Here is a 12,339-nt window from a genome sequence, read left to right on the forward strand (position 1 = left end):
GTGAGGTGTACTGGTTATGCTGCCACTCGGATTGGTGATTCAGTTTATACTCAATGTTGGTGTTCAAAATTCACAGTTAACCTAAACAACTTTAATACAGTACATTATTTTCAGGTGAAACGTGTGGAACACAGTTTACTATTTATTTGAATTTTATTGTAGGTTTTTAAAAATCATTCTAAGCATTTATTCAAGCTATCGAAATAATTATTCGAGTTAGCAATACATTTCAAGTTAGGAGATGCCTTGAGAGGTACTGGAAGATGGAAGCTTCAACTGAGTTTGGTTACACATGGATACTTCCTTTGATTAAAAACACCATTTGTGGCACAGTAGCAACTGATTAGTTTTTATATCTTTAACTTTAAATAAGATCACAGCACTTGGATGTTTACGACATATTATTTAGGCTGTAGCCACCGTGCGTTTGTCAAGGCCTTCCTGTCCGTTACATGAGAAGGTATGTGGACAGGACATTCATCGGTCTGCCTTTTTGAAGGTCCCTTTTCATCATAAGGACACTACTTTTAGTCATTTTTGCCTGGAGTATTTTTTTCAGAAATTAAACTGCTTGCTTCTCCCTCCCGTGCAATTGGCCAAAGGCATTCTGTGATCAGTTCAGGCACTAGCATTGCTGGGAATGTCTAACGGGTTTCATTTTATGACTTCATATTGAATTTGAGTAATTATTTCATCCTTTTGCACAGTTACATTTGCCATCAATAGCGTTGTTCATTTGCTTCATAAGATTTACTTTGGTATGAAATTTACGATGCTTTTCGACAGTTCAGGAAATAGTTCTTTGGAAGATATACTTATTTATAGTGATTATTTAAAATCTTTGAAATTTTACTACAGATGTTGGTGTTTGCCAGTTGTGAACAATTGTGCTCTTCCATAGAACTAGTTGTTCTCACAGCTTATTTTAATTTTTTTATTAATTTTGCCTTGATGCATATGATAACCTCAAAATTAAAGGAGCTGTGTTTCTTTTTCTTATTATTTAGAAATGTAATTTCATGCATCTGTATTTCCCCTGAGGGTCATTTTATGAATTATGGAATGCATCCTCAATCACCTGTGTTATTTCCTGGTCGGGTAGAGTGGTGGATGTGATCGTGAGCCAACATACTCATCATCACTGCAGGCTGCAATGCCGGAGTCCAGTTGTGGATGGATGGAACGCCTCTACCATCTGCTTGCTGTGCCCACGATCAAAGCAGCATTCTTGGCAGCGAAACAGGAGATCTTCCATCTTTATAATTTAAAAAAAAACATCTTAGTTAGGCGGTGGGGGTGAAAGAAGTAGAAAAAGCTGAAAATGCACAGCAGATCAGAAAAGAGGTTAATATTTCTGATACAGACCCTTCATTGATGCATTTTTCAAAAGCTTGTTGAACTCCTGTGTACGTCGAGCCTTTTCTGTTTTATTTCAGATTTTCAGTATTTGCATTTTTTCTCAATTTTTTTTATTTCTATTGAAGGTGTTGCTTGTGATAGGTTGGCACTGTAAGCAATTAAGTCACAAAGAAATACCAAATTAAGAAATACAGCTCCTTTAAGTTAGAGGTTCTCATTTTCATGCTGAGAACGAGACTGTTTAGGACAGAACTGTTCTAATTTTTCCTTCACCCACCTCTTCCCCGTGGCAGATTGAATTTTCAGAAACAAATAATAAATTGATTGTGGGATAGCAATTTTAGTTTCTCGGCCTCACATATGTCCTTTTTCACGCATGGTCTAATTTTGCAAACTTTATTAATCTACAACTTCATGCCCTCCAAAAAAAAATAATTTTGTCCTAAGCTTTCTTTTTTTTTTGCATATTAGTCTCATGTTTAGCAATTAAGTTTATTTTGCTGGGGATTTCCCCAATTACATCTTTTTTCACCTACCATATCCTAGGGCATGTGGGCGACAAATGCCATGAGTTCCCCTTCCTGGTCTACAGACAATTATGAATTTCGGGAGAGTATGGTAAAAACAAAGCAACCTCAGAGCACCATTTGGAGCATCAAAGTGGTAATTCATATTATTTCAGATTTTTTTATTCCTTTTGTGCTTTCATTTGGCTTGAATATTTCTAATGTGTCTGATAAGAGAATAGAACGATTTTTTTGTTCCTCATTCATTCAACCTTCTCGTATAACATGAATTGTTGCCGCCCTGTGTTGGAGAAAATGATCGTTCCTTCAAAAAAATCTGTGCTGCTTTGGACAGATGATGTCTTCACTCCCTTCCACTCCTCAACGCCCTCCCAAGCCCCCTCAGTTGTATTGTGTACATAAGGAAGCACAGGTTGGATGCTTTGTCCCCCAACCCACGCCCCCTTCGAGTGCAGCTTTCCTGTTGGGGTTGTGGAATTTCCAAATGTTTCTCCCTGAACCATACTGCCAGTTCTTGTTTACCTGTTAGTGATAGCACTGCTGTCTCTGCTATACACCCTAGAATTAGGTCATTTTTCACTGTTCACTTTTCATCGGTGTAATTTATAGCATCCAGTTCTGGCAGGTTTTGTAGATTATTTTTTGAAAGTCGATTGCTTTTTGAAAAGTCATGGTGAAGCTTACTTTTATTTGGTCAATGCAATTTGCCTCATCCAGTACATAAGAGTTGCATAGAGTCTACAGCACCAAAACAGGCCATTCAGCTCAACTTGTCTATACTTGTTTATGCTCCACACGAGTCTCCTGCCACCACTCTTCATCTAACCCTATCAGCATATCCTTCTGTTCCTTTCTTCCCTCATGTCCATATCTAGTTTCCCCTTAAATGAATCTATGCTATTTGCCTTAACTACTTCTCTTGGTAGCGTGTTCGACATTCATCTAATTCTACCTTGAATTCCAGCTCCAGTTCAGATAGGGAATTGAGTTTAAGCATGGAGCATTACAAGAAAGATGAACCGATCGGATAAGTTGTATGGAATTCAGCCTCATCCACCAGTAGTCATGCATCTGCTAAACTTCAGGTTTCCAGTTCTGAGCAAGTGACTGAAGTTTTATCTGCTAACTCATATTTTTCACATTTAATCAGTGTGCAAGTGGTTAATCACAGCACTTTTGGTACAATCAACAGCACTGCAGGGTTGGCATAAGTTGCAATTCTGATTAGCACTGGTGTACAACAGAAAGAATTGCCTGCAGCAGCTTAGCCCATCCCACTGACATCTTGCGCACTCATTCCTAAAGGAAGCTGTTGTGAAAAGTATTTCTGGTGCATGATTAACCCTTTACTTCACCCCCCCCCCCCCCCCCCCCCAGTGACTCAGTGCCACTACAGCACCCTGATATGGAAATAGCCTTCAACGAGAAGAGAATCTGGGAAGGCTTCATGGGCCCTTCCCAAAATTCTTCTCCATCTCTTTCTTCAACCTCACCCTAAGGTTCAGTGGCTTAGTATACTGCATCACATGATATAGTGCCATATAGACTATAAAGGTCTCTGATTCTCTGCTGAGTTCACTCCTTTCAGCCAGGTTAATGATAGGAACATTTGACCTCAATATTCCTGGTAGAGAGAAAAAGAAAAAAGCCTGATGTCTGAGATCATGGTTCAAACATTTTATGTGCTACCTCTTATTTCTTTCATTGTAAAGGAAGCAGCGTTTAGTTGATGCAAGCTTTCTGCTTTCTTTGTAGAATACTGAAAGTTTAAGCCGATCTTAACAACTATTTGTTCCATAGTGAAATAAAACTGTGTAAATCACAAAACATGTTTTGCCTATCAGAGCAAGAGTCCCCAAAGGAGGTCGAAGCCTTGTGTATTCATGAAGTGGCCATTTCATGGGCCAGCATGTATAGTAGGGTTTTTCTCAAAACATTCTGTAAGGCACTTGCTTAGAAGAGTTTACATGCTTCCTCCAAGAATTGGAGTCTTGCCATGTTAGCTGTAATGTGTTGCATTTCTCCAAGTTGACCTGAACACGGTAGAACCCCTCTGTCAATTCCTGTACTACTTTGGTTCTATTATTTGTATGTGAAGGTTGAATGAATGAGATGGGTGTAGTTTTACAGATTCTTTGAAAGAAGTCCAAATTCATAATACAAATATGTCACTCCATTCTGTTTAACATGCAGTTGTTTTAGATTGTGTTGCAGTATTGCATTCAAAATCTCAATGCTGTCTGCCCCAGAAAAACCTAAAAAGTAGTGCATAACGGGAATCTTTTATACAGTAGTGAGGAAGATCAAAATTGCTGTGCTAAGATAGACATTTCTTGCCCTTGCCGTCCCAGTGAAATGGCAGCAGTGAACTTGAACTACTATCTAAGATGAGGAAGACCAAACCTACTGAGACATTAAAATTAGAATTCAGCCTTTATTGTTCAAACAGAAGATGACAAAAATACAAACAATAAATTTAATGTGCTTAGAAAATTATCATTTCTAATTAATATGGTAAGCTGTGTCTCTTCAATGTGTTGCATTTTATTTCATCTCAATTTAAAATATGTAGTTTATTTTCTTAAAGTAACCACTTTACTCGTGTAAATTATTTAAACTTTGTCCCAGTTTTTTTTAAATTTCTACTTATCCCTCCCCAAATCTATGAAGCATTTGTCAACTGCTCTCTTGCTTAAAACTGAAACTTCACCGCCGTGTTCTACTAGCCAATGCGTAGATTCTATAGTAAATGTTCCTGGGATTTAGCTGGAAGATTGCTGTTGTCATTGACATAAAATGTTACAACCATTCCAGAGGATTAACTGCTTTCGGTCAATGCATTTTCACACTGACCAACTTCATTTAAATTGACTGTCTGACTTCAGTTAATTTGTTCTTGCTAAGTTAAAACTGTGAGATATTTAAAAATAAAGAACTACACTCATGCTGTCTTTGCTGTAAATCTTAGGCAGTATTGTATTTTGTGATGCTGTTTTTTTGTTGCATAGTTGATGTTTAGAATTTCAGATTCTAGCTTAAAACAGAGCCGTGTCTCTCTTTTTCTTTTTCTCTTTCTCTTTCTCTCTCTCGCTCTCTTTCCCTTTCTCTTTTTCTCTCTCGCTCTCTTTCCCTTTCTCTTTTTCTCTCTCTCTTTCGCTCTCTTTTTCTCTCTCTCATTTTCATCCTACGCTAGAATATACCCAAAATTCAGTGGACCCCAGCAAGAACGTGCTAATCTCAAGGGAATTCGCTTCTGACCAGTCTTGCACTTTTCGCTTGTCTCAGTACTTGTTATTGTACCAGTAAGCAGAGTTATTTCAATTTATAACCATAATCTTGTTTTCAGTGATTTTCTTTTTACAAACCAGTAAAAGAAGTTTTAGTGACGGTATATTTCTCTACACAGTGGAATGTATGTTTGGTTCCGATTTAAAATACCTTGGCTTAAAAGTTGTAACATCCTTCTCAAATTTGCCTGCTCACCTTTTCAAGTTCTGTACATCTAGTCATAAACACTTGTAGAAATTGTTAGGTATTTATCAATTATTATCATTAAACTTGTCGTCATCTCTTCGGAAAGGCATATTGAGAAGCACTAAAGCACTGGAAAGTGATTCTTGAAATCAGGGTGTCCGTTCAACAGATCTCTGCACTATGATGGTCTGCACTTCAAATAGTTGTCGGACTAATCCAATACAAGAGCATTAGTCGGAACTAATTCTGCACCATTACATGTGGCGGAGGAGAAAGCACCAGGCTATTTTACAACCTGACAATCATCTTCATTTCTTGTCCGAAGAGCTCAGTAATGAGATATCTCTTGTACTGGATCTTCTGTCTCAAAGTTCTCCAATGCAGAAGTATCGATCGTCTCTTGGATTACTACTAAAGTTCGATTGACCAACGCCATGTCCAGTCAAGTGTCTGCTATCACAGGAATGTCTAACTAAGATACTTTACTTGTCCAGTGGTACAGTAGCTAGAACAAACACAGAGATACAGCCAGCTGTGGGAAGCCCCTTTTTTGCTGAAAACCGCTCTCCCAATTAAATCGAACATTGGATTGATTTTGTCAGCTATCAAGATCTTGGACATTCATCCCATATATCTTTGATAATGCAACTAATGTAGACACCGTACTAGTCTTGGCTCTGAAAGGGTCCTTGTTGGCCTTTCCTGGTGTCCAAAGATTGTTTTCAATGTCATTATTAATCAGTGCTCCTATTGTCGACACCATTATAATATTCTGAGATCTTGAGGCATGCATTGTTTTGGTACTTAATTACCTCAATATCTTTTTTTGTGATGCACCAGTGCTTCTGTCAATAAAGTTGCAGGTTGTGATTCAGTCCTGAATCATTGGACTCTGAATTTTTCCTTGTATTTCTTTAGTGGCTTGCGACACTTAGGAAAAGTTGAGCATCATCATCATTTATAGGCAGTCCCTCGTATCGAGGATAACTTGCTTCGACGCCAAAAAGGGATGAGCTCGCAGGTGTTTCACTGAAGGACCTAATATTCCAGATCCCGAACTACATCTTGAAAGGGTGGAAGATGCCTGTGCGTGGATTGTTTTTAACGTATGGTGGCCATTGCACACCAGCCACCACACAGGCTTGACAGAGCTAGGTCTTGGTCCAGTGGCAAGGATTACGCAAGACTAACTGGAGACCTGCTCTGCTGTACGGACTTAGCGTGCACACATATCGCAGTGTGGGCTGGCCCGTGCTGCCCCTGGGTCCTCGCCTCTTCTGAGCCCCAAAGTCACGCCTCTCCTGGATCCCGGTCACTTCCAGCTACAAACTCTTGCCGCTCCTTCGCCCCTCCTGCTGTGCTTGCCCGCACTGCAATCAGCGACCTGGCTTCACAGCCTTCGCCCTCCTACAGCAGCACTCGATGCTCCTTGGTGGCATGCCTCCGCACGCTGCTCCCTCCAATGGCCCCAGCCTGCTGATGGTCCTGCAGGCCAAGACCGCAACGATTTCAGGGCCGGACCGCCACACGCTGCTCCCTCCCATGGCCCCAGACTGTTGATGGTCTTGCAGGCCGAGACTAATCATGGTAGGAAAAGTTGAGCATACTGACCACATCGCTGGCCAGAATAGAGAAAGTCTTTTGGGTCTGAAACCACGAAGGCGATCTTCTTTGTTTCATCTATTATGGAATGCTCAATGATAATTGAAGTACAAATAAATCATGGGAAGTCCCTGCCCATTTTATGGTGAATTTTGCATCATTTTGTGAGGAATTCCTGGTATCTGTTGTTTGTCTTGTGAAGGCTCAAATCCACACTTTCAATTGTCAAGCTAGTAACTGTTCTTGGGAAGTGGAAGTAAGTGTGAGATCTGTAGTCTTCAATTGGCTCCAAGATAATTTGCCTTGAATGGATTCTAACTCCATGGCAGGTTTAGCAATCAGATATCTGAACCAGGCAAAGGATCAGCCCGAATGGCTCTTTAATGGGACTTGATAGGCCTATTACTGGGTGTTGAGATTCTGTAGTTTGCCTCAGTTGTTTGTCCTTTCACCTCTGTCAGAAGGTTGCAGTTTCAAGCACCACTCCATGACTTAAACACATAATCTAAGCTGACACTTCAATGCATTACTGAGGGTGTGCTGCATTCGTGCTAATTTCCAGATGAGATATTAAATGAAGGCCATCTGCCTGTACAAGTTTTTTTTTAATAAATTCACTCAAGATGTGGTCGTTGCTGGCAAGGCAGCCATTTATTGTCCATCCTAATTTCTCTTAAGTTGCCGGTGGGCCGCCGCCTTGGAGTGCTGCAGGAACGGCAATATATGTCCAAGTCAGGATGATGCACCACCAATGATGGTGTTCCCATGCACCTACTGTCCTTCTAGGTGGTGAAAGTCGCGAGTTTGGGAGGTGCCGCGGAAGAAGCTGTGACTACTTGGTGCTGTGCATCCTGTCGATAGTATATTCTGCAGCAACGGTATGCCGGTGATGGAGACGGTGGATGTTTATGCCGGTGGATGAAGTTCCAATTAAACAAACTGCTTTGTCCTGCATGGAGTCAAGCTACTTGAGTGTCATCGCAGCTGCACTCATCCAGGAAAATGGAGAATATTCCATCATATTCTTGTGTGTTATTGGTGTGAAGAAGCTTTGGGCATAGAAGACCCCTGACACTATTTGAAGATGGGCAGGGAATTTCCTTTATGGCCGGGCCAATATCCTGCTCTTAATTAATACCACCAAAAAAATGCATCAACGGTTATTCATTTTATTTACTGTTTCTGGGACCTTGTATACAAAGTGGCTAAGGTGTTTGCCCATATATCAATGGGGATATACTTCTAACGTAATTAATGAGGTGTGCAGCTATTTGGGGTGTCCTGAGAATGTAATAGGGCATTGTATAAATGCATTTTTAGAGTACAAGACTGAGGCCATCATGCTACAGTATTATCATAAGAACATAAGAAATAGGAGCAGGAGTAGGCCATATGGCCCTTGGAGCTTGCTCCGCCATTCAATAAAATCATGGCTGATCTCATTAGGTTGCATTTGGGAGCTGCAATCAGTTGAAGCACAAGGGAAGGATGCAAGCTCTGGAAACAGTGCAGAGAAGGTCTACTAGGTTGATCCCTAATGTCAGAGAACTGAATTATTAGAAAAACTTATTCTTCGGCCTTGCAAGTGAGACAGGGCTTCAGAGAGGTATAAAATATACCAAGTGGAATAGAGGTGTTAATCCAGAGCAATGTTAAAAGTTAGTGATTGAAAGACAATTGGATATTCGGTACAAGTTAGTAAAAACCCACTTCAGGATGATGTGAGGAAGCACTTCACATAGTGTGATTAATATCTTAATAAAAGTTGATTAATAATGAGCTTCCAGGTAGGATATTTGAGGCAAAAACTCAGATCATTCAAGAGGGAGTTGAATGCTGTGATAGTGAGTCCATAAATTTCGATAGCAGGATAAGTTGAATGGCCTCTGTTATCTGTGCTTATCTGAGCTGATGGAGCTCTTTTTAAAAAAAAAAACACAAGTACATTTTAAAAGTCATCACAGGAATGGACCCAAATGTGGTCAGCTTTTAGAGCAGTCATTTGTCCTCGGCGAAAGCAAATTTGTTTTACAGCCAAATGGACTCTTTTTCACATACGGAAGAAACAATGAAATGAACAAGGCAGCAGGAAATAATTCTTATCCCATTCACATCAAACCGACCAACTCTTCACTGACTCGGAGTTACTTGCTCTTCTATCTTTGATCCGTTTACCCCAGTAATGGAGAACAATCAAATGCTTAGTGAAGCAAATTGGATCTCAGATTTTGACTTGTGGACAACGAAGACTGTTGAAGATTTTTCATTCGAAAGAGTCATCTTGGTGAACTTTCAGTCCGATTTCAGAAAGTTGAATATGGTACAGTATTTTGCCAGGGATCGCCAGTTTCAGATTAGCTCTCAGCTGGCCTAATGTTTTGACTCAGTTGACTCATTTTAGGGTGTATGCAGGTTACTTTCCAATACTTATGTACCCAAAATGACTGTAGAGGAAAGTAGAACGACAAAATGTCAGTCTCGTGGCATGAAAATAGCCTATATGATCAGCAGTATCTGCTATTCACTTTTAAGCAGTTTTTAGGAGATGGGAAATTAATTTGTATAGAAAGTAACACTGAGTTTCTTCATGTTGGGTACCAATTTGGACCATTTGATTCAATTACTTTCATGCTCTTCTAGTAGTTCCATCAAATTTTGTTTTGTAGTTGGAGCAATCCTTGGAGCCTATCCAAGATTGTTAACCTTAAAATTGTAATCTGTACCATCTTTTCAAATAGATAATGTGGCAAGTATATTTTCTGTCATTATATCCTTTATAGATTGACTGCAGATTTTACTGTGGAGGTATTTTTGGATCTCTGGCCTACCACATTGATAGGATGAAACACCTGCATAGTCATGCAGTAACCTTTTTTTTGATTTTGAAGTCCCTTTTTTTTCCGCCTTTTCAAACAGCAATATACTTTGCGTGACTTGTGGGAATATTATGAACTGCTTGGCTAGAAACTATCATAGAACATAAAAGACCATTCATCATCAATAACTGGATAATAATGGATGCCTTTAACACAATATAACCTCAAAATATATTCCACCCAAGCATTGCTGCCTCTGGATCAAGGTTATACTCCTAGGTTAGGGAAAGGAAAAATTGCTATCCAGTGACCCTGCTTGAAGTTCAGGACAGATCGGGCGTGGTTGTGGTACTTGCCAAGAGTTAAACGGTCTGCTAATACTTTTCGTCTGAACTTGCAAAGTGAAGAATGAGCATTTGTGCAAGGTATTGGAGAGCGACTGAAGCCCATGGAACTATTTCTCTCCTTTCCCCGGCCCCTCTTTCCCCCCACCCAATCCCCCAGATAGAAATAAATGACTACAGAAGAGGAGGAGCTTACTATTGACTGAAAAAATAGGTGGATGGAGGCAGCAGTCTTATTTTTGGGCTTTGTTAGTAGCACAGCCTAATGGAGCAATTCTTACAATTTTTTAATAAACTTTTAAACCTTGAGGCAGGCCTTAAGTTAATTTTTTTAAATAAAATCTATTTGGCAGTACCATGGAGATTCTCCCTCTTTCCTTGAGTATAGTTCCCAATCTCCTCTTCACTCCACTATTTTATCTCTGATTCGAAGTGCTTTGCATGTTAATTAATTTGCAAGCATGGCCCATCAAAAAGTACTAAAAACTGGTCTAAGAGTCACAACAAAATGCAGCATGTGTTTGGGAGAAAATCACATTGTTTTGCCAGCTGACAGTATATAAAGCGTTTAAAGGATACCGTTCGTGTGATTACCATCATCTCCATTGAAGATGGATGTGTTTAATGTATTTAAATCATAAACTATGTTCAAGGAATAAGGACGGCAACACTGAAGGTAGATAATCCAGTATTGTTTTTAATAGCTTATTGACTTTGTAAATTTATTTAGAATACTACATAATCACCAGTAAATTGTCATTTTTCAGTTATTGCGAAATAAACACTCGATCTGCCATCATTAATGTTGAGAAATATTATGGATGCATTGTATTCAAAGCAGGACTTTTCTGAAGTGTTTTTTTCAATAGGGCCGTGGTGCAGGCTTTCCTGGGAAGAAGAGGCCACGTGGTGCAGGCCACCCTGGTCGGGGAGTGAGAGGCAGGTCTAAACTGAAAAATGGCTTTGGCGCTGTTATACCACCAGGAGTAAGTTACATCTTTTATTTCTGAATTTAAAGATAGATTTTATTTTTCTAAGGGAGATTAGTCTACCAAATGGTCTGTTTTCTTACTGCTGCTGATCGTGTTGGTGTAATTAGTTATTTGCCACATTGATCCTGGCCATGTTTGAAATGCATTTTATTTGCTACATTCTGCTTTGTTGTTGTAATTTTATCTCCAGGTCCTGTTTGCTTATTTTGTAATATCACTTGACTCTACTCTGCTAGCACATTTTCGAACTCTGAGCTCTTAAAATGATACTTTCCTGACGTGACAGTAGAAGTAAAGGACGCCTGCCCTTTTATTTTGAAAAATGGGTGTTTTACAAATGGATATTATCAATTTCATCCGTTAAATACCTTTTGCGTTACTCCTCGCCAATTGAGTTTAGTGAGCTGAACTTTTCATTGATATTACTGGAAGGAATACAGTACAAATTAATTGAGAAAGTTCTCGCCGCCCCCCCCCCCCCCCCGCATTTTTACCTGCTTTAGCAACGCAATTTACTTGAAAGAATTCTTTTGCTGGTTTCTGTATTGCTTGGTTAATTTTAGAAATATTGTTTAAAGGAGTATTAAGAAGGAGCTTAACTAGTGAATTGAATTGTTGTGATAAAAATCATGGAAGCGCTTTGAAGTAATGAATATCTGTATTGAGTGAAATTGGATCCCCTTGCATCATGAGATAGCAGAATTATCCCTAGTCGATGCACTATTCCAAGATGTTTACTTTTCCAGGACAAGAGAAACACCATTAGGTCCCAGTTGAAACAAAAAATATTGAAACCACAAAGGATGTTAAAAATACCACCTTAAATTTCAGTATTTATCTGATGATTCATATTTTTAAAAGGATCCCCTTGTTAATCTTCCATATGATACACGGCCCAAGCTGTTCCGCGTGTCAGCCTACTCTTGAGCTGGTATTCAGCTTACTAGCTTCTCACTAAGGCAGCATGTTCTGATTTTGACGAATGCTGTTTAGATCAGGATTGGTAGTATTAATGCCAAAATCCTGAGCAGAGAAGCCTGATAGAATCACGTTCAGAAGTGAGTGGCGAAATAATGGGAGAAATTGTCACTGATGACTCTGGTTAAACTGCACGGAGTGGTGTGGATCATACACTCCAGTAAGGGTTCAGCTTCGATTCCTGGTCTGTGCTGAGTTACTGCTTCTCAGCTACTTATGACATGGGGTGGAGCTGATGGGGCAGGGG

The 12,339-nt window shown here is 39.7% G+C and overlaps 1 protein-coding gene across 1 annotated transcript in view; it reads left to right on the forward strand.

Moving 5' to 3' along the window:
- kmt2ca (lysine (K)-specific methyltransferase 2Ca) overlaps positions 1–12,339 on the forward strand; it is a 420,190-nt gene that overhangs the window by 229,309 nt on the left and 178,542 nt on the right. The window contains exons 15-16 of the mRNA XM_070881651.1: positions 1,906–2,022; positions 10,992–11,108. Of these exons, the coding sequence (XP_070737752.1) occupies positions 1,906–2,022; positions 10,992–11,108 (234 nt within the window). The remainder of the gene's footprint in view (positions 1–1,905; positions 2,023–10,991; positions 11,109–12,339) is intronic.

The sequence above is a fragment of the Pristiophorus japonicus genome, chromosome 5 (genome assembly GCF_044704955.1).
Source record: "Pristiophorus japonicus isolate sPriJap1 chromosome 5, sPriJap1.hap1, whole genome shotgun sequence".
In the NCBI taxonomy this organism is placed as follows: Eukaryota; Metazoa; Chordata; class Chondrichthyes; family Pristiophoridae; genus Pristiophorus; species Pristiophorus japonicus.